Source organism: Vicugna pacos, chromosome 17, assembly GCF_048564905.1.
Source record: "Vicugna pacos chromosome 17, VicPac4, whole genome shotgun sequence".
NCBI lineage: Eukaryota > Metazoa > Chordata > Mammalia > Artiodactyla > Camelidae > Vicugna > Vicugna pacos.
The window spans coordinates 13,369,275-13,395,943 of NC_133003.1; the positions used below are offsets into that span (position 1 = coordinate 13,369,275).

At 37.3% G+C, this 26,669-nt stretch overlaps 1 protein-coding gene across 3 annotated transcripts in view; it reads left to right on the top strand.

The window, feature by feature from the left end:
- GOLGA4 (golgin A4) overlaps positions 1-23,220 on the top strand; it is an 84,380-nt gene extending 61,160 nt beyond the window's left edge. For 2 of the 3 annotated variants that reach the window (XM_072940987.1, XM_072940988.1), the window contains 8 exons: positions 2,774-2,887; positions 4,796-4,816; positions 4,991-5,059; positions 6,898-6,973; positions 9,002-9,105; positions 13,764-13,850; positions 19,945-20,007; positions 22,509-23,220. In XM_072940987.1, coding sequence (XP_072797088.1) covers positions 2,774-2,887; positions 4,796-4,816; positions 4,991-5,059; positions 6,898-6,973; positions 9,002-9,105; positions 13,764-13,850; positions 19,945-19,974 — 501 coding nt within the window. In that variant the 3' untranslated portion in view covers positions 19,975-20,007; positions 22,509-23,220. The remainder of the gene's footprint in view (positions 1-2,773; positions 2,888-4,795; positions 4,817-4,990; positions 5,060-6,897; positions 6,974-9,001; positions 9,106-13,763; positions 13,851-19,944; positions 20,008-22,508) is intronic. The other variant, XM_006200642.4, reaches the window with a different exon arrangement.
- The last annotated feature ends 3,449 nt before the right edge of the window (positions 23,221-26,669 follow it).

The window sequence follows — 26,669 nt, forward strand, 5'->3', positions numbered from 1 at the left end:
CCCCCACCTCCTGCCCCTTCCTGTGCTTTAGACCAGCACTGCCCATCAGAAATACAGTACAAGCCGCAGATGTGATTTAGAATTTTCTTAGTATCCACATTGAAAAAAGAAAAAGAAATAGATGAATTCAATTGCTTTTGGTCTTTTTTCCCCTAAGGTATTCATCTCTTCCTGTCAGAGTTATTTTCTATTCGAAACAAAGATGGGATCATATCACTTCTCCTGAAGTGGCTTCCCTCTGTCCCAGTGTCACTCCTCTAGTCCCAGTGTCACTCCTCTAGTCCCGTCTGTGCTCTGGCCGAACGCAACCTAAGCGTGTTCTTCCCTGTATTTTACCTTTGCTCCTGCTTTTCCTGGTGACTCAAGAGCACATTCTCACACTTCATGAGTTAGTGCAGCTGTTGTCATTTCTCTTCTAGCTTTTTTTTTTTTTAGTTTTAAATTTAACTTGTATGCAGAAAAAAATTTTCAATAAAATGTATTACATGGTTTAAAGATCATAGTAATATAAAAATGTATACTTGGAGAATGGTCTGTAATGAAAATTGCACCCAAACTGTTCTCTGTATTCTGTGTCCTGTTCCCCTTCTCCCTTCGTGGGTAACCATTAGTTTGTTATGTAATATTCCAGTATTTCCTTATCCAAACAAAAACAGAAATGAAATATATTCATATTTTTGTCTCTTTCCTACTCCAAAGTTATCTTTTTAATATACTTCTCTGTGTTGTTTTGTATTGTTTTCACTTAGTTTTTTTTGAAACCCCTTAAAATAGAATTAATTGCATCTTTCTACTTTTGGTACTCTATATTTATTACTTCACTTATAACATGTAATTTTTGTCATACGTATGTATGTGTGTAGGAATGTAGACTGTTAGCATCTTGTGGGCAGAGACTTAGTCTTGAGGACCTAGTAAAATGCTTGGCACATACTAGACACTTGGTAAATTTGAAGGAGGCGACACCTGGTAGGGAAAGGGAGAATTCATTCGGGAGGAGGAGGTGGTGACATCTGAGAGGAGCTGAATACTCACAAGTCAGGGAGCCTACCTGAGTGCCTGAGTGCCACCTCAGACCAGTCTCACTGGAAGTCGCTCCTAGAACTACGTTAGATACGAAACTGCTTTCTGTTTGACATTTACTGGATTTGGGATAATGGTCTTTAAAACATAATTTCCATGTATGTGCATAAATATTCAATTTAACTAGTTTTTCTTGTTTTTACTTCAAAACAAGTAGTAATGCATCCCCCCCAAAAACCCAGAAAACTTGTACAAAGGAAGTTATAGAACTGTTTCTTAAATTAGAAATAACACATCAAGGATTCTAATTCTTAGAGGGCATGGTATCCCCCAGCTGTCAAAGGAAATGTCAGACGTAGCTAATAGTCACCTCTGAATCTGGGCCTACCTGGATACGTAGCTGCAGAGGTGAGCCTTTCAAACAAGGCTAAACCAAACCACGCAGGATATGTGATGGCAGAACAAAAACAGTGAACTGAGACTGCGGGCAGTAACGTATTTACAGTGCTTCCTGGTCAGTGGTGTTTTAGGGGTGGAGGTAGGTTAAAGAGAGCCTCCGTGGGCAGGCGTCGAAGGAGGCTGCTCACCAGAGACCCGTGCTTTGCTTATGTTGAGGGAAGGGGTTCGTTCTTTTTCAGTTGGTCTAAGTTTCACAACAAATGGTATTTAAAGTTAGATTTTTCCAAGTGTCTCATAGTTTATTATTTTGTGCCTTGGGGCTTTGTTTTTGAGAATGATGTTTCTTGGTTCTGGCAGGTCAGCTTCTGTTAAATCAGATACCTGTTTGTGGTGGTTTTCCTGTTTAGTCTCTTACTCAGCAGACACTTGTCCTGTCTCCGTTACTCAAATCTGATCAATATTCCAATGCAAGATTTATAAGAGCAAGGAGAGGTCTGGACTGCTTTGTATAATAAATCATGGCAATTATCAAGACGAATTGAAAAATGTAAGGGTGGGCAACAGCCTTTTACCAGGGCAGTCAGAACAGGAGAGAGAATGATTTGTATGCCAAATTTTATAAGGAGGAGTTTTGAGCCAACACGTCACGTGTTACTTTTGCATCCTTTGCAGTCTGTCTTCTGCAACGTTCAGGGCAAATGGAGACATTGCATTAACAATACATTGGACAGTAACTAATTTTTTTCAGAAATAGATTTTAGTTGAACACTTTACTCCGAAGAACTGCTGGTGTGCTTTGCAGGCAGATATGTAGGAGATGTGCAGGTTTGCGAACTGGGAGAAAGAACCATCTAGATTTGTACAGCCCATCCCAAGGGGCTGGAAAAAACCCTCCACAACTTCTCGTGATCAGTAAATTGCCAGCTGGTCGAGCAGCGCTTGTGCATAAAACTAGTTTATATTATTAGATATTTTCTGGAAATCAAATCCTAATATAGGAAAGGCCAAAGTCTAAAAGCACAGATTCTATATTTTGTTCTGTCACCATGCTATTATATACCTAATTGTTGCTTAAGCCTGGGAATCCGGGTTGAAGGGGAAGGAAGTGGCTTGATGAGCTTTATGGGGTGGGAAAGGTGATCCTAGGAATAGTGAGCAGCTTTAAAAAGGGCTCGGAGTTAAAAGTGGGCCGTGAAGAAAGATGTTGAGAGCACGGTAATGAATTACAGTAACAACAGTGATTTGTGTTTCAAAAAACGTTGAAGTCTTTGTTTCTCCTACAGAGGTAGTTTTCTCTGTATCGTGTTGCCTTTTTGATATGTTCATTAAAATTTTTTTTTTAATTCTAAAGGCTCGTGAAGAAGAAATGACTGCAAAGGTAATGGACCTTCAGACTCAACTTGAGGAGCTACAGGAGAAATACCAGCAAAGGGTACAGCAGGAAGAGAACCCTGGCGATGACAAGGTGAGCGGAGCAGGATTTGACATCACACCTTCCCTCAGAGCACTGTCATTTTCCTTACTCACCTCCTAACACACATGCGAACCTCATTTCATCCTAACGAAAGCCTTTCAGGAGGGAGAGTCTTACCTCTCCTTTATAGACAGTGAAACTAAGATTCAGAGAGGTTAAATAAAATGTTCAAGCTCACACAATAAATGTTGTGTGGGAAATATAAACCCAATCTGCCAGACTTCAAAGTCTAGACATTTCTGTTCATACCAGTGCTTCTCAGTCTTTCCTATGGAAAGGACAGCAGAGGACAGTTAACCTTATAGCCCTGGGGCACAGCCAAAAATGGCCCGTAGAAAGTATTGTTTTAGATTTTTATATTTTTGCTAAAAATTCATGTAAATTTTATATTCTACTCTATATAATATATCCTTCTTTATAGTCACATAAGTATGTTTTTAGTTATACCTTTGAGAGAAACAATGTCTGTTTTTCTCCTTGGTTAGTGGACCAGATACGGATGCAATGGCATTATTTTGGAAAATTGGACTGAATCCAGAGAGATACAGCACTGTGTATCTAGACTTTGTAATAATCCCAGTTTTAAGTAAAATTGGTGCTATGAAACATAGGCCATGTTTACTCCGTGGCTCCCTGTCCTGCCGTGCACACCCACAGGGCATGTGGGCCACAGTCCATGAAGCTGGATGGTGGACATGTTCTGCTTCTAAAATGTTCTCACTTATCCAGAATGGTCTTTTCATAGCACTGTCGTGGGGGCCTTGGGAAAGGTGGACACTGTTTATGGCTTCATCCTCCAGAGTTGTAGAGGATCCATTCTGGAAGTCAGTGACCAGGTAGCAGTTTTCTGGACAACCAGGTCCATGGATCACTTCCAGAATGGAGAGAAGAGGACTTTATAAGGGACTTTGCTATGCTGTGCCACTTGGTACATGAATCATGGTTATTAGCAACAAGCAAAGCTGAGTAGACTCACTCTCTGTTTCTTCAGTAGCTCCTGAGTTAGTTCTATGGTTCCAGTTTTTTGATTTTTTTTTTTTTTCGCCTTTTGGTCACCATTGGAATATACTGGGTGCTATTAAATATTACTTCCTATGAGAAGAAGGCACATACTTTACTCGCTAATATGTTCCTTTCCTCAGTATCAAAATAAATATTATTGTTGCATACAGTGGCTTTTAGACCTGTGTCAATATGCCACAGAGTAGTCAGACATTAGGAAATGAATATTCAGAAGGTCTCTTGAGTCCTTTACCTTGTATCATAAGGAAGGAGAGAAACTATCCTTAACTTTTGTTTCTACTCTAAAACATGCTTTTCTATTTTATTCTTTATGAATTTTTATTCTTTTCCTTCTTGAGCATCTTTTGATGCTTCTGGGATATCTTGATTTGCATATCAGTGATGAGTTCAGTGAAGAATAGTTTGTGATTATTTCTCAAAGTGGATTCCCAGAAATAGTCCTTTAGAGTTTTCCCGAAAGCGCCCATATGCTTTGAATAGATGTTAATGTGTTTAATTTTTTAAAGTTACACAAATAATGCATGAATATATTGTTGTAAAAAAGTCAGATAATATAGAAGTATATAGAATAAACCCTTCCTAGTGGGGACCTCGTTTTCCCAAGTGATAATCATTGTTAGGCATTTGGTGAGTGACCTTCCAGACAGTTTTCTTTGTGTTTACCTGTTTTTGTGTATATTCACACTATAATAGTTGGTATAGGAAAGTAGACCAGGTTAAGAAACAAATAGTTAAAGTTGTTTCATCTCTTTTCTGACCATTCTCTTAACACTGTGACACTGAATTCTTATTTCCTTGTAATGTCACATTGTTCCATTTTATTGTTTCTTATAGGTTTTATTTTATACACTAATTTTTTTTCTTTTCCATTTTTAGGTCACAATTATGGAGCTACAGGTAAGATGAATTCTGCACTGAATTTGACTGAAGGTAGTCCATTTTCAGAAGCATTCTGTGTTTTAAGTTAAAACATAGACTTGTTTTAACACGGAAAGATTTACAAGAATAGAAATGTGTCCAGGCAGTGGTGAAACCCATCTGCATCTCAGACCTGACTTCTTGTTCTTTCAGACACAGCTAGCACAGAAGACCACTCTAATCAGTGATGCCAAGTTGAAAGAGCAAGAGTTCAGAGAACAGGTACACGTCTAATTGGTGCCTTTTATTTTGAACTAACTTCCTTAATTTATGTTAATATGTATTGGAACTCAGCTAATTTTTAAAAAAGAAGTGATTTAATACTCATTTAATAGTTGGCTTTGCAACTGTGTCTTACGCAGGAAATTTTATTTCCAAATCTGAAAGTGCTAGAGGAAGACATCTTTGTAAACTTGTGATCACATATATTTAAATAAGCCCATTTGCATTCTGTTATTTCTAGTACTTAACATTTTGGGTAACAATTTGTGTTTGTCTAGTTTTTAATTACTTATGTTCTACAGAAGAAGTTATTTTTGCTTTTATCAGAGGGAAAATACATTGACTTCAATCTTTACTACTTTTTCCAAGTGGTTAAATTGCCTTGATTTAATATTATTTGTCCATATACTACCCAGTGATTCAATTTCAGTAGGATCGCATGCGTACACCTAGAAGGATGCACAAGCATGGAAACACCAGTATGTGTCTTGGTGGTACATGATACTCAGTTCTTCCAAACTCTGGAGGAATAGTGACTCAGGTCAGCAGCCTAAGTTTGAAGGCTAAATCCCCAGGACTTTTCCAATTTTCTTAAAATTCATATATATATAAAGACCTTGATAATTGTTGAAACTAGGTGAAGGATGGATATTTGAGCATTAATTGTACTATATTTTGTATTTTGAAACTTTTTATAATATTTTTTAAAAATTCATAAAGATAGATACTAAGTCCCATTGTTACTTAACTTTTTTCTATTTCCTCCTAACTGGGATCAGAGTCACTCTAGAAGGCTGTTTCCACTGGGTGCTCTTGTTGACCTTTGAAGGCTTCTGCTGTGGAAAAGAGGCCATAATACTATTTTTAGTAGAATTGGGACCTAGAACAGGTGTAGCTGAACTCTGCTGAGGGGTGAGAGTCCAAATTTCTGGAAGTGACCTTTCCATTAGCTGCGGAGTATCTTCAGAGGCCTTCTTAGTGTGATGTTTTTAAGGTTCATCCATGTTGCGGCATGTATCAGTATTTCACTCCTTTTTATAGCTGCATAATATTTCATTATATGGATAATACCACATTTTGTTTATTGATTCATCAGTTGATGAATGTCTGGGTGGTTTCTACCTTTTGACTGTTGTGAATACTGTTGCTGGGAACATTGTTTACAAGTTTTTGTTTGAACACCTGTTTCCAGTTCTTTGGGTTATACACTCAGGAGTGGAATTGCTAAATCCTATGATAATTAAATGTTTAACTTTTTGAGGAACCACCAAACTATTTTATATTGTGGGCACCATTTTACATTCTCATTAGCAAAATATAAGAATTTCAATTTCTCCACATCCTCCCCAGCAGTTTTTGATTATAGCTATCCTGGTTAGTATGAAGTGGTGTCTCATTATGGTTTTAATTTATATTTCCCTAATGACTAATGAGTATCTTCTTTGCAGCAATGTCTATTCAAGTCCTTTACTCATTTTTCAGTTAGGTTATTTGCTTTTTTCTTGTTGAATTTTTAGTGTTCCTTATATATTCTGGATACAAATCCCTTATTATATATATGGTTTGCAATTATTTTCTCCCATACTGTGGGCTGTCTTTTCACTTTGTTGATTATGTCCTTTGGGGCACAAAAGATTTACTTTTAACAAAGCCCAGTTTATATGTTTTTTGCTTTTTGTTGTCTGTGCTTTCAGTGTCACATCTAAGGAACCATATGTATTAATTTTATTTGCCTGTATTCAGCATTAAAACAATCTTGTGGCTACAGCAGTCCTTTTTTAATATGTATGATTTCCATATGAATCTCATGATATAATTGGAATGTTTGTTATTTTTAGATTCACAACTTAGAAGATCGTTTGAAGAAATATGAAAAGAATGTATATGCAACAACTGTGGGGACACCTTACAAAGGTAGGAGTGATCGCTCATGTTACTTTGTGGTTATTTCATATTAGTTGACTTATGGATGATTTTTATGTTTATCTTTGCTAATCTAAGTCTTTGCAATGAATATATTTTAACTTTTGTAATTCACCAATAATAGCTAGCTTTCTGGAAAAAATGGTAGTAATCTAAAGCAAAATTAATGCATATTTGTTGTTAAAAAAAAAATCAAACAGTGCTACAATGTGTAAGTGAAACTGCAGATTCCCACTTCATTCTCCACTGTCCATATGGACCTAGTTTACAACTTACGTATATGTTTCCGGACTCTTCTGTGTGCTCACAAATATTTATGTAATCCACTGCATGCACTCTTACAAACACAGTTATATATTGTAGATGCTTCTGGGTTGTTGTTGTTGTTTTACTAGTTTACAGTAATGCGTAATCACTGTTTTTAAACCAGGATTTGAGGAGAAAATAATTTCATAAAAATACTTATTTCAAGGTGGGGAAGGGTGATTTGGAAATATTCTCTTGACTTGAATTATGTATGCTGCTTACAGAGGGTTTTAAAGATGAGCTTGAGTCTTTATGTAGTTGTTCCCTTGAGACAGTCATGATCTTTGAATAATCTCAAAACAATTTTCTATTCTCAGTTTCACTGCCTCATTGCATTAAAAATAGTTTGATTTTGTTAAATGTTTTGTAAAGCTTTCTGCTTTTTCATGTTAAGACTCTAGGGCTTGAATCTAAGCTATTTCACATTCTTTTGTGTTTCTGAAAGCTCTTGCTTATTGTTATTCAGTAACATAAGGTATTATACAATTGTTAATTAAACAAGGATTGACTTTAGATTCTTTCCAAAATGCACTTCAAAAAGAAGTGAAAACCAACTTGGAAATTTCCTTTGGCTCTTTGCAGAGAAGATCCCCGCTACAAAGGTTATTTGCCGTAGCTAAGTCAACATACGTGATTCTTAGCATAGAACTGCTGAAGCCATGCTCCATGCTCAGCAGTGCATGGAGAATAGTATTGACTCTTTTTTTTTCAGTTTGAACTTTAGAATTTCATGCATAATTTTCCTTTTTTCTCAGTTCTAAATTGTAAAATGAACACATATGTACAATTTTAAAAATAACCAACACACATGTAATACCAAGTGCTAAGTACTGTTATAAAACACATTTTGAATGTTAACTCATTTAATCCTCTCAACAATCCAAGCAATCTGGTTGAATATGCACATTAATCTCTTCACCATGCTTCTTCTTTAAAGAGTAAAGCGAGCACCCACCATGCAGGAAGAAAACATTACCAGTTCTTTAGAAGCCTGTGTGTGTCCCTCTATAGTAATATCTATTCCTCTAGTGACAGTATACGGTTCGTATACCTGAACTGTATTTATTCTTTATTTTTAGATTGAAATGGAACTTACAAGATGAACCGTAATTTTTTTATGACAGTCTTTTTAAGACGTTGAATCAAAGACTTTGAAAACCACTATAATGATGTTAATATTTCATGCATTTTCAAGTTATTTTATTTACCTTGTGTTTCAAAACAGTGTAGAAAACTTGATTTAAACTTTGGTGCTTTTACATTTGGAAAACTAGAAAAGCTGAAATACTATTCTGAGCTACTAAACTCCTTAATAAAATAAAAATGATTGTATTTTAGTCATTGTAGAACATCTGCAGCCAACCATGTAATCTTAAGAGAGAAACACCAATTTTAAGGAATCTTTGTATTCCACAGGTATAGTTTTTTAATATTGTCTTGCCTGAAGAAGGAGGAGGAGAAGGGCAGGGCTGGGGAGATATGAGAAATAAAGTTGCTATAATAATTCTTGTTTTCTCTCCCAAGGGGAAAATATGGAATGCTTGGTGTATATGTAATGTACTGCACTACAGTACATCCAATATAATACAGTTAATTCAAGAGTAATGCCTCTCTCCTTGTTCCTTTGATTGCTTTTTAATTTGCCTTTTCCTAAGTAATAAGTAGCTTATCTGGCTTTGTCTTTACAGTTTGGTCTGTTTTTTTATTTGGCAGGTGGCAATTTGTACCGTACCGACGTCTCGCTCTTTGGAGAACCTACCGAGTTTGAGTATTTGCGAAAAGTGCTTTTTGAGTACATGATGGGTCGTGAGACTAAGGTATAAATCATGTCTGGTGATTTGGCGTGTGGTTTAATTTAAAAGGAAATATGTGCCCTTTTCAATATACATGTTAATGCATGTTTACTATTAGCAGACCATACATGCTAATAGTAGGCAAGAGGTAATATTGTTATTGCTCTTAGTTTAAAGTGAATGGGCAGATCTTGCTTATATTTGTTACATTTATAAAATGTTCATTTAAAAAATACTGTTGGATGATACTAAATGCTAAAAATCAAAATTTCATTAACTTGATATTTTCTGAGATATGTAGCTATTTTTATTTTCTACTTCAGATCTTAGAAGTTAGGAGAATAGATTTCATTTCCATGGAGGCCTTGGGATAGTGTAGATAGTGTTGGAAATGCTCATGATTAAGAATGACTATGTAAGGATATTTAGAAACATTTTACTTCAGTCACTATATGTAAGAAGGTTGTTCTTGCACATATGGAATATTGGTCATTTAAACGTAACCACAGTGTGTCAGTAAAAATGCTTGGCTAACTTGTTTCCTAGAATATTAAATTTATTATAAGGTCCTTGAGTGTAGAGTTTTGTTTTATTGTTATTTGTGTCCCTTGCAGTGTTTTAAAAAGACATTTGTATTGGACATTTAGTAAATACATTTTTAATTGAATTGAATGCATTTAGGGAAATTCATGAGCCTTTCTTCAAACAAATTTTTTCATTTGAAGCAATTTCTGTTTCTGACATTGCTTCAGCTTTCTGCCTTCAGGAACTTTTACATTACCCGTAGATGTTGGCCCAGAATGGGATAATGAGTTTTCTATACTTAGAAACATTCAGTATTTTAATTTATGGGTCTGTGGTGGTTCCTGAGTGCTAAGCCAGGTCAGGGATTGATTTGGCAAATGTATTTGAAACATAAAAAGTAAGGGCATAATAAAAATCTCTTTAAAGAATATTACGAATTTATGGATTTTAAGTTAGCTGAACACCAGGAGTTACAGGGCTAGAAGTCATTTGAATCCCTGATCCTATAGAAATCTAATTTCATTGTATCGGAGAGTTCAAATTAAAGTAATATCTAGTGTGATCCTGAACATGCGTCATGGGAGGGATAAATTCACAGTAATTCCGGGCCTTTTCTTAAGGACTTTTTTTTTTTTTAATTCAAAGGATAGCTAAAACTAATTTCTCCTTATCTTTTAAAAACAAAGCTAATGAAACATGACTTTCTCTTATTATGCCTTTTTTGGAGAGCAGCCTGTGTTTGAGGTGGGATAGGTAAAGTTCCCTCGTTATTGCAGGGAAGGAGGAAAGGCATATCTTTAAGAAAAATAGCCTCTCAGAACTTAAGCTGCTTTGGTTCATTCATGAATCTAAGGCTGTGATCCCAGGGTTATTGCTAAATAAATTACTTAGCCTCTTCTCAATCTGCAAAATGAAGAGGGTGTGACTGCCTCACCCTGTGTCTTGTGGAGGTTGCAAACGTGGGTGGGGTGAGGTCCCTGCAGAGTCTGAGTCTGGAAGAAAGGCCCAGCACAGCACGAGGTACATTCTGAGGCGGTGCCAGTGCAGCCCGGTCTGAGCTTGTGCCTTCAGGGCTGTGCAGGTCCTCACTCTGCAGGCTGTGACCAGGGAGACAGCTGAAAGGGAGTTCTTGTGGCCCTGGCAGCCCCATCTACTACGTGCCTGGGAACCCGTGGTGAGGAGGCTCTGTTTGTCTTCAGCAGTCAGTGTTCTTTTCTGGTTACTGAAAATGAGTAGTCTTTCATTCTGCCATCACATTTTACAGGTAAATTTTGAAAATTGGTAGCAGATATTTAGTTTAATTTATTGCGTATTTATTGAGTACTTACTACATGTGGCCCTTTGTTTATCATCAAATGGACAGGAAGATGAAAATTGACACTACCTCTAACATTACGGTGTTTAAAATATAGTGAGAAAGTGGAGCTGTCCTCACGAAGCAGAGTACGACAGAATGAGTGTAGCAGGGGCTCTTCAGAGAGGCACAGGGGCCTCATGTTTACTTGAGGAGGGTCAGGGGCATCGTGGAGAAGGAGGGGTGTGTACAGGCCTTGAAAAGGGGGCTTGGCTTTTGATGGATGAGCTCAGACAGGAGGAAAGCCCAGACAGAAGGTCTGAGACAGGAAGTTGAGTGTGGGTTTTGGAATGACGAGTAGTCCCCTCCAAGCAGAACGCTCATCTGTGAGGTGGAAGTGACTCTGCTTAGGGCTGCACAGAGTGCGGAGGGTCTGGAGTGTTTTCAGAGTTTTACCTGTAGGTTATTGAGAGGTAGCCCTGAACGTTTTTGAGCAAGGGGTTGACAAGATCAGAGCTGTTTCTAGACATACCGTTTGTTGATTTGCCCAATTTGTATACATTAGCAAAGAATTTGAAATGGAGACCCAGTTGTGGTTTTAGAATGAGCTGGAGTGTACTGTGGCTTCTGTGATTTGATCACCATCTGCAGTTGTTTCTTGTCCAGCGGGATCTGTATGTCATCCCACCTGTCTTTCTTCATCAGCTTTTGCACATAGTGTTCCTTATTTTTTGAGGCAGAGGATTTGTTTTTCAGACCACATGTATGACATACATTCTTATAGTACGAAGTTAAGGAAGCTCCTCTTCTTTCTTCTGTCCTTGCACTTTCTTTTTCTTGGGTTTTGATCCTCCATGTTATTACTGATACTGAAATTCAGCCTGTTCTCCTTTTCAGTATAAAGTATTTCTCATTCTAACCTTTACTGAAGCCTCTCCCTAACGAATACCTGGCAGGAGAGTCCACTTCTCAACCAAGTTGCTCATTTGAACTTGTCCTCACTTCCCAGGGCCTGAGGATATTGTATGTAGAGTAGACAGTCGGATTTCTTTCCCATGGTATGGCAAAGAGCCTGGGCTTCCCATAAAAGTGTTTTCTGGTAAGCCAGCAACGAGCTTTCAGTCTTTACTGGCTGCATATTCAGCATCACTGATGAATTTAGAGGTGGGTTTCCCATTTAACATTGTCTCCAAATGTGAATAGGCAAGTAGCCAGTTCCTTTTTTTTTTCTGCCAAGACATGCTCATACATACATGAATATGTGGTTTCATAGTGAAAATAAATGGACTTTTGGGTACTTTGAATTTGATAGCTTTTGAAATTGAAAGAAATGTTCCCTATAATTGTGAATCCCAGAATTTTAGATTTTTGGTACTACCTAAAAACAGTCTTCATAGATAGTATACTAGAAACCACTTTAAAATTCCAGGGAGCTAATAAAAAGAGTACTGAAGTAGTTACTACTTCATAGTTCTCTTGCTGTTTGACACCACATGTCTGCTTGGTTTCTCGACTTGAGTTTAGCACAGAAGATTCTGTTCTATCTAGGCAATACTAGGATGAGAGTTTTTGTGAAATGCTATCGAATTCTCCTAGAACTAAGTTGTTTAAACAGTATTTTTTTGATCATCAAGTTGGCAGAGGCCAAGATAAAAGCAAGGAAGAGGGCTGAAACAAAAATCTTGCAAAAATCTTTATGGGGTTTTTGGTTGAGAAATATTAGTTGATATGTTAGTTGAAGTGAGTTTTAGAAATTTGTAAAGTCCCTTGCCTAGGCTTAGCGCATAATAGGAGTTTGAAAGCCATTAGTTCCTTTTCTTCCTGGAAATAATTACACTTTTTTTCCAATGATGTGAGTTCCTAAAATTTTCGATTAACTCTATTATGTCGTCTTTTTCTCAGTGACCTTCTGCAGTCACCCCTCCCCCCCCAACACACACACACACAGTCTGGTGACTGTGAACAAAGCATGTTAGAGTCAGTTCTCTGAGTGAGCCTCCCATCCTCTGTAGTCCTCTCCTGCTACAGAGACTAGTACCGCTGGTCCTCAGGAAAGCACTGATGCCTGAATTTGTATGTAAGCACTAAACTTGTTATCCTACTCATTTCATAAGTGCTATCTTCTTTCCTCTCTGTCTCCCTCAAAACATCTCATCTTGATACAAAATAGGGAATTTCAACCTTTGAGGAGAATTTTCCACGAGCTTATGGGTGACAGTCTGACTTACGGTATATTTATTTAGATCTGCACAGTTTATGATCTTGTTTTGCAAGCCACCATGTGTAATGTTTTGATTCATTCTGTTTTCTACCAAACAAAGCATCTTGTGTTTATTTAAAATGTAATTTGTATTTTTATTAGGCTGATGTGCTGCATGTCTTAAAAAAATACCTATAAGCATGTTCATGCTCATGCAGTAGCCCGTGTTTATGAGATATATGATGTGATTTAGTTCAAGCTGAGCTTGGGAGTATCCAATTCTGATTATTTAGAGCATATGTTTTGGCAATACAATACTTACTGGATAGATTTCTGCAAATAAAAAGCCTTATAAAATGAATGAGTAACAAAGTTTTAAGTCTTACTAAGACAAAGGGCCAAGAGCATTAGAACTTTATATAGCTTCATGCTATTGTAAATGCATCTTCTTCAAATAATATCAACCTAGACGTTGTGAGGGGTTCTTTCAAATTGAAATTCTAGTGCTGGCTGTCATTTCCTTGTCTAATACCTTCACATCATACTTCTTTGGTCATGGCTTCCATTGAGAGCACTAAAGAATCCCACCAGCAGAACATGTCAGAATGGGTTGAGACCTCATCTGCTTCACTGTCTAGTGATGGCCTCTTATCTTTCTTGTAGACCATGGCAAAGGTTATAACCACTGTACTGAAGTTTCCTGATGATCAGACTCAGAAAATTTTGGAAAGAGAAGATGCTCGGCTAATGGTAAGCTTTAAAAGTAAGCTGTGGCTAGAAAATGACTTTATCTCATCTGTTTACATTCTGTCTCATTTACAAAGACTTTGAGTTGGTAAAAGAAATTTAAGTTTTAATTTTTATTGTACCATAGCCCGAAAAATAAGAGTGCAACTGCATTAAGAAAATTAAACAGAGGGCAAATCTGAATGGATGTCCTCAAGGAAAGAACAATCCTGTTTAATAATATATATGCATCGACACCTATATATGCTGTATGGGATTCCCAGAACTTGGGCTCTTTATGGGAAGGATGGGAAAGGCATTTGTTCTGGTGCATCCAGTAGTAATTTTTTAAACCAAATTATATTATGATGTTAGGTGTTTTATAGATTACAATTCCTTGTTCTACTTCAGTTGTTTTCCAAATACAACAAATCTTGAGTAAAAGAATTTATGCATCTTTGAGCTTTTTTTTTTTTTTTTGACGTATTCCCTGGAAGGGAAATGTGGACAACTGAATTAGTAGAAACTTTTCTGTGAAGTCAGCTGTGATTGAAATGAAACAGATGCAAACTTCATAAATTCTGCAGAATTCCCCATTCCTAACTTCTTTTTGCCCTAGACCCGTAATTCAGTAAGAAGATCCTCTCTAAGCAGAGTGTGCAGTTTGTGACTGCTTGGTTTCTGGCCCATGGCTTTCTCTTTCTGCTTCCTTTTCCTCTCGCTAGTACCCGCAGCACTTCCACATCTCCTCCCCAGTTCCTTTACCACGTCATGTTCCAGTACTGCTGTTCTTTTCACCTCTCTATTTAAAGCAAACGAAGATCTCCTCTTCACTGATGGGTTGGCCCGTGTCTGCGTATCTCCAGTAAGAAGGACCAAGTCACTAAGTAATTACCTCCCAGAGCGCCCCATCTTACCTAGAGACTGTGTTTCTTACAAAAATTCTGACTTATCTTGAGCCCACATCTCCCTTTGTGTTGCCGTCCCCCCCGTTTGTTCTGGTTCTAACCCACAGAACTCAACCAAAAACCTGGAGATGGCCTGGATGGAAGGCTTTTACCCTCCAGGCTAAATGCCCTCAGCACTTACCAGCCGTTCATGAAGTTCCTCTCCTCTGACCCACTGCCTATTCTGACCTCTTCCTGGCTTCCTTTAAGGTCATCCCAGCATTCCTGACTTTCGTCCCAACACTCTGTTGTATATTGCATTATTTACCTACTGTATATTTTCTGGGACAGTTGCAGTTACTTTGGTGAGCATTTAATTGCTTTTTGTAAAGCATCTCTTTCTGGTATCTCATGGTCTGAAAAATACTGTCATACCTCTATAGTTAATTCTGGTTGTAGACATTTTTGATAAAGAAATGTGTCTCTTTAAGGATGCCCCTCATCAGTAGCAAGAATATTGTTTTAAATTATAACAAACATCTAATTCTGTAATCTGTAGTCATTCTGAGTAGTTTTCCTCTTCACTGAGTTAAACAACTGTGTCTTTGTGAAAATAAAAATCTCCAGTGCAGGCTAGCCTGTTGACACGATTCTGTCATTATGGTCTAGTTTAAGGGAATATTTTTAAATGACATAAATAAAAAGCTTTTATTACCTTTGTTCATTTTCCCATGGCTTCTTTACTACCTTGATGTTGGGGTGTGGCCAAACTCTCCTCTTACTTTTGGGCTACATTTGTCAGAATTTGAATGTAGTGTATATTCATCCGAAGTCACAGCTTTGGCAAGGATGGTAGAAAATATTCCCCCTCACCCAGTACACACGTGCAGAGACTGGTCTGCCTTGAAGGACACTAAGTGAATTAATTACATGTGAACAGTGAACCATGTAAAAACCTTTTAAGGCAGACAGGGGTGATACTTGTTTCTTACAAAAAGTCTGACTTATCTTGAGCCCAAATCTCCCTTCCTGTTGTGGTCCCCAGTTTTCTTTCTTTTTTAGTTTAACCAAAAAGAAATCTTTGGAAAACATTATTCTTTATTCCTGAATAAAGTGGTATTCATTGTAGATAGGGATGAAACAGTGAATGACCCTTCCTGAAATAATCCTCCCTTATCCCAGATGCTGACCTGCCCAGAAAGAAAGTCCTACTCTTTCCTCTGCTGTTTTAAGCAAAGTCTCATCCGTTGTTATCTTTTACTTGATGAATGAGTTGTCAACAGTCACCTACTCTTTTACTGCTTATGGCGAATACTGGAAAATTGAAGACATGGAAGATACGGTTACTGATCTTGTAGAACCTTTAATTTTATGGGGAAGAGAGAGCAGCCATTCATTTGTACGTGCATAAGAGATGTGGCCAAGTAATATAATTCAAATAATTAAAACAGATGCTTAGGAAATATGAAATGAGTTATAGTGAGCTCAAAATGAGGGAGGCCCCCAAAGATGACTTTTATCAATCTGAGTCTCCTTTTGTCAGTATAAAGAGATTTTTGGCACTTAATAGGGTGACTCATGATTGTTTCCTTATTTGATGGAGAATTAGGATTACTGTTAATTGAGAAGGTTAAAGCAGGAGTCACATTTGCCTTAAGATTGCTGTCATTCATAAAATGAGCAATAAGAATCACTATCTTTGAGCAAGCCTTTCAAAGAAATTACAATTTATTTCATATCCCAGTGAGCTGTGGCTGATTAGAGCAAAACGCTGCTAAGAATAGTGACTTCCCTTTTTCTATAAAAGTGTCCAATAGAAAGACACATAAATGCACAGAAAACAAAGGCTCTTTAGGAGTTTATTAAATAATCATTTAAAAACTATTCAGTCACTTAGCTTTAAATGTGTATTCCAGATGGACAGTTTCTGTAATTTGTTGTAACTGTGCAGCTACAGTTTTCCCCTCTATTCAAATCAACAGCAGTGAATTTTTTTTATTTTACGTTTTAGGTTTTGGGGGCTGCAAAGCTGGTAGAAAAGTAAACTGAACAATCCCCGATGCATTACAGAGCTCTATCCCCTGTATTTGGGATGCTTGAGAGAGAGTGTGGATTGTAGTTTGTGCTGACAGTGTGCAGCCCACATCAGTGTTTGCATTATTTAGCAGGTATTAGAGGAGGAATCCATTCTAAAAACTTTGCTTTATGACCCTAATGATTTCGTATTTGCTTTGTGGCATTGATCAGAAACTTTCCATGACTGCTGGTAAGGTATTTTTCAGTTTATTCCTTTGTTGCTCTATCTCCCCTCCCCTCAGGGAGTTTTATACTCTTTATTTGAAAAAAAAAAAAACCCATTACAGAATACAACAGTTATTATTTAATAAGTGGTTTCAGAGTTTGAACTAATTTTAAGAATATATTTTGTAGATAAGAAACAGTTGCTAAGTAAGATAAAATTATAGGGCATAATGAAAGTCTGGTTTATTGGAGGGTCACGATGTGTAGAGAAGTGCTTCATTTGACAAGTCTCAGAGCCTCTGTTTCTTCACAGAACTAACATTATCTTGTTAGGACTGCTGTAGAATCCAAGTACATACAGTGCCTGCACCGGGCTTTGTGCTGATGACTACCACGTAGAAATATGTCTTCCCTAGAAAATGAGACTTGGAAAGGTAAACTAATAATGTGTGTAAGATAAATCATGGAGACCTCAGTGTAGCACTCAAGTCATTTTGTAGGAATGATGCCAGCTCACAAAATATCCCATCTCTAGTTTCAGCACCTCAGAGTGCCAGCCACGTGTCGCTTGGCTGTGGTGAGAGCTCTTAACAGCTCAGCCCCTGGGTAACTTTGAGCAAACCCTTTTCATGTTTCTGGCCGTTACTGGTAAAACAAGTGTGTTGGATTATTCTATCCCTAAGGTTTCTTTTCCTCTAAAGTATTAAGTTGGTTGTAAATTGTAAAGTTTTAGATTTGTTTCAAGTGGGAAAAAACTTGTCTCACGTAACTGGGCAGGAGCTAAAGAATGTGCACATTTAATATGCATATACCTCTGTCTTCCCTAGAGCAGCCCTTTTCCTTCTTTCAGTTTTTAGCTTATTGTGTCTGATACTTTATTTTGTGATGGTCTAGGTAGTTTAGATGGCTAGTAGATGGGATATTTGAGGAGCAGGGTGGAAGCGAGAGTGAATACAGAAGTCATTGGCTTGTTTTTTGCTAAGCCAGACTGCCCTAGAAGTACACCATCAGACCTTTTTTTTTTTTTAAAGGAGAGTATTATTTATTTAGAATAATTTCAGTAAGAAAGTTTATCTTAATTGGGTGCTAAATCATCTCTTGGAATTGACAGGTTCTTTTGTTATACAGAAGTCTTATTTTTAAAAAAGTATTTCTAGGAATACACTTTTCCCTTTAGCGTGCTAGCAAACTTAATGACACGTTCAACCTAAATGACTATTTTCTTGATGACTCCATTAAAAGAAATTTTTCTTTTCTGATGAAAAAGATTTGGCTCGTTTTCATTCCCCATTCACTCTAGTCATTTTTAAAGATTGATCTTCTGTTGGCGTTTTTGCTTTGCTTTTATGCTGATCCTTTTTGTTGTGTCAAGTTATTGATCTGTCCTTATTCTGGACCAGTCTCGTACTTAAGTTAATGTTTCTCACTTCTCTCCCTTTGGTTGGAGTCTTTTAAATCTCCTCCAAGTTAATAAAATCATCAGAACTTTTCAGCATTGTTACGTACAAAGTTCTCTATTCCAGCGGAGGTTGGCCTTTCCCTTTTTGCATGGGCTCAGTAGGTGTGGGCAAGGTGGATTCAAGAAACAAATGCAAATAAAACTGATGCATGATGAAAAATACTGCACACATAAAATACGTGTTAGTTACCTTGAAAGTGGTTTTGCCTCTTGATTTTGTAAGAAGTACGTAATATGTGATCATTGCGAAAAAACATCGCAAACAGTTTAGAAACGTGTTACATGGAAAGGGAGACCTTCATGATGTTCAGCCTCCCAGCTGTTTCCACCATGCCGAGATCACATCTGCTGATAGTGTGGTGAAGGTTCCCAGGTGTTCTAAGCTTATAATTATATATTAATAATTATTCTTTTATCACTTTAAGTACTTTGTTTTATGAAAATGAGAGTATGCAACAACTTGCGTTTTTCACTTAATATATTTTTATATTGTTCCACCTCATTACAAATTGATTTACCTTATTTTGAATGGTTGATTATATGATCATATGAATGTCCTACAATTTAGTTTATCAGTTTCCCATGCATGGAAACTTAGATTATTTCAGTTTTTCAATCCTTAACAAACATAGACACAGGAACATACATATATTTTGCATACTTCTGCAAGTTTTCCAATAGGATATTAGCCATATTGTGTGTGTGTATTGCAAATACTATTTTCTAATTTGTCTTTTGATTTTGCTGTTGCTTACTAACTGCATGTTAAACTAAAAGATTAATAAAATGATGCTTCTGAAGTTGGTCACACTATCTAAGAATGGACTCAGATGTTATAAACAACCCCTGTTTTTGCTGATGCTGTTTTAAAGCAAACCAGGAAGCTAATTTAATCTTGGATTGTGACCATGTTAAGTAGGGTATAGAATTTATTTAAGAAGGTTGCTACAGTAAGAACTGTGTTTACAGAGATTGGGTCCCTTTGAATAGAAACTTTGGTTTGGGTCATCATTCCTGAAACCATTGCTGATGTACTGTTGGGTTACAGGAAGGTTATTTACGGATTAAATTGACATATTTTAGGAATGATAATTCAACATATAGACATACTGTATTCACATTGAGCAACATTCCTCCCAGAACTTTTGATGGTAAATCAAGATTATATAAATCAAATTTTAAAGTGTATTTTAATGGAATTATGAAAGAAGTCCTTTTATAAACCAAATAACCACAACCTAATTAATACTAGCATATAAATATGTACTTACAATGTGAAGTACATCTGTAATTGTGTTGTTTAAGTTTTTGAATTTAAGTTCTAAGTAAAATCTCTGCCACGTAGTGTTTTATTTCCTCAGGATGGGAGGGAGCTGTTACAGTTTCCTTAGCCTACACTTTCGTGATTTGGGGAGATGTAAGAAAAATTTAAGTACATTCTGTTTAAGTCTTTGAAGTTCTATACACATATAATCTCTGTGTTAAGTCTTAAAACTAACCCAATAAGCTTTTTTTCTTCCTGGCTTTGTAGTATACTTCACCTCGCAGTGGTATCTTCTGAGTAAACCATCAGTCTGTGCTTAGTTAGCATGTGGTGAGTGAAGAATAATGTCTTGTGTCTTTTGTGCAAAAATCAAATGTATTGCATGATACTAACCATTTTGCTGGAATTCTTTTGCTTTTTTGTTTAATGAAAATATGATTATGCTATGGGTTAATATAGGGATTTGTATTAATTTTGCTTTATAGATTAAGAATATATAGATTAATAATCAGTACCACCTGTAAATATTACATAATTCTAGGAACTTTTAGTTCTTTAAGTAGTAGTTGAACGTTTCAAGATTGCTCTTTGAAATTTGATTAAAGAATCCCCCCCAAAATTTTTATGTTTATCCCTTTTTGCTTTTTCTTTCTGAAGAATGGTCTTTGAAGTTAATAAAGATTGTGAGAGAGAAATGAAAAGTCATTTTCTACGTTACAGTGATGTATTTCATGAAACCAGCATGTAAAATACTGTAAAAAGCCTGCTTAGAGTCAAGGCTAGTCTGAAATAATGAACGCTAGCAAAGTTGACTTTAAATAAATGCACTTTTATTACTTCCTAGCATCATACAATAACACATTTGTCCCGAGGAGATCCTTAGGCAGCCTGCTTTAATTGAGAGTGGCCGTTTCTACTTGACATATTATGACAATGAAATGGAGACATCCGAAGTGTTTGAACACATTTAAACACCCCTCCCATCACCTCACATATTATCCATGCTATAAGCATGACTCAGCACCCCCTAAAAATTTAGGGTGCAATTTTACCTCAAACTTTGCTAGAATTTTCACAAATAACAAGCAAGCTGGATCAGTCAGTAAGGCTTAATTATAATTAAAATAAAGATTCTATGGTTATTAATTCAGCTAATAGTCAACTAACAGTATCAAGGTTTAAAATGGTAATATATGCATTTTTTTTAACCTTTTAAAAATATCCTTTCTGCCTACATTTAGTGTCATTTTTATTTCTAATATATGTCAGTTAACTTGCCTTAGTGATTATCTGAAACTATCATTAGTCATATAAATCCATGTCTAACACAATAAGTCTTAACATTTATCTTTTATATTATAAATACTACATCATGCTTGCTAATATATTATTATATTTAAATAGTGTCATTTGAAAGGTACACTATGTAGCATTTCTATTGATTGATTGTCTCCTCAACTTTTAGTTTGAAGAATTTCAGACAAGATTGGTAAAAATAGTACCATGAACACCCATATACTGTTCACCTATATTCACCAGTTATTAGCATTTTGCCAGATTTTCTCCGTTGCTCTCACTCTTGCTTTCTCTCCATACACAGTGTTTCCTTCTATGACACTAGACAGTTGCTTGCAAACATAAACTAAATATTTCAACAAGTATATTTAAGAGCAAGGGCATTTTCCTACATATTCACAAAACAGTTAACACTCTCAGGAAATTTCATATTAACACAATACTGTTATCTAATAAATAGTGAATATTCACATTTCCCCAGCTTTCCAAATAACGTTTTTCATACTTTTTTAAAGTCCAGGATCTATTCAGAGATTGCATGTTGCATTTTGTTGTCATGTTCTTCTAGTCTCTTTTAAACTAGAAGACTTCTCCCCGCCTGTTTTTTGTCTCTTGTGACATTGACATTGTGCAGCGTTGCTGACTCATGCATGAATTTCTTCTCCCGCAACAGCACAAGCTAAGGTTTCAAAATAATAACTGACAAAGGGATTTACATATCATAGAGATCTTTTTCTTCTCTAGGTTTCTAAGACTAGCATGATATTGAGCGAGTTTGTAAATAATAAACTATTGGAAGTACATCATCAGTAGTGGATTACATTATCCATGTACAAGTTAAGATTTTAAAACTTTTTCTCTTTACTAAAATGCATATGAAAAGTTCATCTCTATTACTTAATCTTATTTGGTAGTTTATTTTTATGCATTTTTAACCTCATACTACTAGCTTTTAGCAGCTTAAACTGAGAGACCTTATTAGGAAGGTTTGGCATCATGTCTCAGAGTATTTTAAATTTTCTAAAATTGTTCATTAATTTCAGATGAGGCATGACTTTTTCACACCAAAATGCTGTTGTCCTTTGCTGCCAAGCGTAGCATCCTGGGAGGACTGCAATACGTAGAAAAAGCAACACTTTAGGGAAAAGGGAAGAACCTCTTCTGCCCTTGAATCCAGGCTGCATCCTTGTGAGATTCTGACATGTCAGCACGTTTACTCCTGGCTTTTTCTCATTATGACCTGTTAGCATTCAGTACCTGGTGAAAGGTTGTAGTTACAGATTTCAATTAAAAATACTGCTTTATAGGATTGCTGATTACAAGTCAGATCTTCCCAAGAACAGTAATTTTTAGAAGAGTCCTTTAAGACTTAATATTTAGAACATTTCTGCTTTAGTCCTAAGACCAGAGAATATACTTTTGATATAATTTTATTTTAACTTGAAAAAACAAATCTCCCAAAAAGTTACCTTCAAAAGTTTTGTTTTTGTTTTTTCCCTTTCTCTCTTTATCTTCTTTTCCTTTTTCTTTTCTAGTCATGGCTCCGATCTTCATCCTGAAGGAATGGGAAGATTGGTGTGGGGCAAGCCCAGAAAACTGCACATTTGCTGTTCTTAGAGAACGAAGCTGTTATTCAGGCCCCACATGTAGCCAAAAGACCAAGAGAAACCTGACCTTGGCCCACAGAATGATTGCAGGCTGCCTTTAAAAGAGATTGTATCAGTGGTGAAATGGTGGTAGTTTTTTTTTTTTCCTTCTTTTTCCTTCAGTTTTTTTGTTGGGAAGAGTTTTGTGTTTAAGAGATATTTTGAATAACTTAATCTGATTTATGGGCTCACTTAAGGTTCTTTTCTTCCATTCTTTTTGTCCCTGTTTTTAAAGAACTGCTTGCCTTTCCTATTTATTTTTAGGGTGTTTTTTTTTTCTTAAAAAGACTTGTGCAATACATTTTGAGGTGAAATGTAGTGGATTTTTTTCTGATAAATTAGAGCATTTAATTGACGGTTTTATCCAGATTGATTTGTTGAATATTTGCTAAAGACTAGTTCTTTAAGCTATGACTTAACGATAAATCCAAATGGCAGTACCTCATTGTTTACTTAGCTTTTGTACTTATATTTTTCAGAGGAAAAAATACTACTGTAAATTGTAAATAGTCAATACATAATTGTATTGTACGGATATCTGTGACTGTTGGCAGTGTCATCTCGGAAGAACAGATAAATAAAGTTTATTTACTATATAAAATTTGCTTATTGTGTTTTTTCTTAGGTTGAAATCTATTCAAAAGTTAAGAATTTATGTTCTTCTGGGTGAAAACAATGAGGAGCTGTTTGTCAAGAGAGCTGAATGCTCAGCCGTTAGAAGGATTTTTTTATGTTCAAAATGAGCATGACCAAGTTAGAAGAAAGATGGAAACAGGAAACGCTTCATGCTGTGTGTTTTAGGATTCTGCCAGTTTGGGGATGCCTCTTGTCTCGGGAGTAGATCAGACTTTGATTCTGTTGAAACTTAGACATTTCTGGACACCAGGATATGGGAACTAAAAGAGAAAATGATACAGAATCCCCCACCGAGAGCTCACCATGATTATTACTTCAGTGCTTTTAATCATGGAGTATTTTTCTAATGTGTGAATGGATATGTGTGTGTATGTGCACACGCATGTATATTTGTTTATACTGAGGCCTATTAAAATTCCTATGAAATTATTTTTAATTGCTGCATAATATTTTATCCTCGATATGCCCTCATTTAACCCTGTTTTCTCTACTGTTAATCATTTAGGTTGTGTGTAATTCTTCACTTCCCTTCAGTCCTCCATGACGATCGTACTGTCCATATTTGAAAGAACAAACTGGGACCAACCTGTCTTTCCCTCAACAGCCTTTGGTTTGCCAAACACAGGCACGCTTCAGGTTACTGTGCGCCAGCTTTGTCTGGCACCTTTCCGCCAACATTCTGAGGACAGGACTCAAGGATGAACATTCGGAGTCAGTACATGCTTAGAACACTACATTTCCGAACTGGGCTTCACCCAGATGTGCAGCGTCAGAGACGAATTGTAGTAACGATGCCTGAAGCATCCTCTCTGAGGGGTGTAGGTGGGGGTGTGGGCAAGGCAGCAGTGGCATTCCTTCCATCCCCAGGCCATTGTTTCTGCAGTAATAACAGTTTCCTTGGGCCTTAATTTGGGATCCTCTTTAGTCGGGTTTTGTTGTTCTTTCTAGGGGTGTCCATACACCAAACGTGAACGTATGACACTTAGTAAACGATACAGCCCTTTAAAATTTTACTCAGATTAAATGTGCTCAACTACAGGTATGGATGGATGGGTATCTCTCTCATACTTTTCCAACTGCTTAGTCCCCTGCTTCAGGAAGGTTGCCCCTTGATTACCTCACACCCAGGTTAAGGCTGCTCTCCCCTTTCAAAGGGGGAATGTCTAATATGTTTCCCTGTCTGTCCCTCTTTCTCTTCTACTGCTGTAGGTTGTGGGTGGGTAGGACAGATAATTTGTCTTTTTCATTCACAGGTTTCCAGGAAAATTTAGCTCAGGATTCAGTGTGGATCGTGAGATCCTGGGCATAACGTCTGATGCTATGGATTGGGTAAGACTTTTGGGAAGTCTTTGGGATGAATGTCTTTTCCAGGCAACTAGGAAGGAAATGAGTATTTATGGCCCAGTGAGCAGACTGTGGTAGACTGGGTTATTGTTTCCAGTTCTCTCCCTCCGTGTGTTTGGATTATGCATCCACATACTTCGTTATCTGACTTTGCGGTTCCCACTATTAGAGAGGGTGGAGTCCATTTCTCCACCAACATTGAGTTTACCTGTGTAACTTTAGTCAATGAGTTTTGAGTGGACATGACCTCTGGCACATGTGAACAGCAGTTTTAAGAGCCCTTGCGTAGTTCAGCCATTGCTCTTTTATCTCTGCCATGAGGTTAAGATACGGATTCTCACTTAGCTTGGGCCCTGGGATAATGAAGATGGGCTGACTACACGTGTGACAAGAGGGAGAAATAAATAGTTATTATTAGAGGATCATTTGTTACTGTAGTATAACCTAGTGAAAACTAATACATTGTGCAAAAAAAAAAAGTTACAGGATAATATGATTGTCTTTACTTTTTACAAGTTTGACTATGGTGTGTCTTGGTGTGGATTTCTTTAGGTTTATCCTGGTTAGGGTTTGCCCAGCTTCTTGAATCCACAAGTTTATGACTTGCCAAATTTGGGAAGTTTTCAAGCCATTATTTCTCTGAGTATTTTCTCAGCCCTTCCCTTTCCCTCCTCTCCCTGGACTCCAGTGACATGTTCAGTCCTTTGTTACAGTCCCACAAGTCCCTAAGGCTCTGTTCTGTTTTTTTTTTTCCCATCCTGTTTTCTCTCTTCTTCAGATTGAGTAATTTCTATTGTTCTATTTTCAACTTCACTGACTTTCCTAAGTTTTCTCCATTCTGCTATTGAACCCATCCATTGGGTTTTTAATTTCAGTCATTATACTTTTCACTTCTAAAACTCCCACCCACTCCGGTCTTTATAGCTTCCATTTCTTTGCAGAGATCTTCTGTTTCTTTGCTGAGGCTCTGTTTTCTCATTTGTTTCAAGCATGTTTATAATGGCTCATTGAAGCATATGTATGGTGGCTGCTTTAAAATCTTTGTCAGCTAAAGGATGGGATGGAAGTCCAGATTCTCTACTAGGCCTTCACTGACGCCGAAGGTGGGGAGGGTCTCCTCATCACTGCTGGGTGGGGGTGCAGAGTTACAGTGCCCCACTAGGCCTCTGCTGACACCATGGCAGGGTGACCTCTTTACCTCTGGGTAGTAGTGAAAGTCGAGTCTTCTCTAGGTCTCCTCCTCTTCTCCCACCACAGCAGGAAGGCGGAGGGGACCTGGTTGCTGCTGGTGGGGTGGAAGTCCAGGCTTCCCATCTGGCCCCACTGACACCATGGGGACGAGTGGGATGGGGTGGTCTCATTGCCACCCACCAGGGATGAGAGTCCCTGCTGCTGCTCAGCCTGCTCTGACATCACCCTGGCGTGAGTTTGGGTGCCTTCTTACCGCCTGGCGGATGTCAGAGGTCGAGGCTCCCCCTGGGCATTTGCTGGCAGTGGTGGGAGGGAGAGTCACATTGTTTTTTGCTGGAGGTTTTTTTTGTTTTATTTATTTATTTTGTGTGTGTGTTTGGCTGGAGTAGAGGGGTGGTTGTCTAAAAGCTTTCTGTCTTGCCAGGCTGCCCCTTCCCTAGTCCTTTGCTGGAGCATTCAGCATCTCCAGTTTCTTCAGCTCCTAGGCTGCCATATGCAAGGCAGAGAAGAACCTCGGGAGCTCACAGCATGTCTTTCCTCAGGTCCGAGGCTCCCTAGCCAGTCTGCCTCCTCCTCTCCACCTCCACCACTGTGAAGTCTTACATTTGTTTTATCTGCAGTGTCCAGGATTTTCAGTTGTACTTAGTGGGAGGAGCAGGGAGACGTATGTCTACTCCGTCCTCCCAGAAGCAGGTCTCCTATACCGTGTGATCGTACTTCTGTGTTCACGTGTGTATTCATTATGTATATTATTGATTTAAGGAATTCTACATACTGTTACAGATACACATACTTTTAATAAATGTATGCATGTATAAACTAGAGGGATATACTGTTAGTTCACAGTAGTGATAATAACTGGTCTTCCCTGGTCACCTC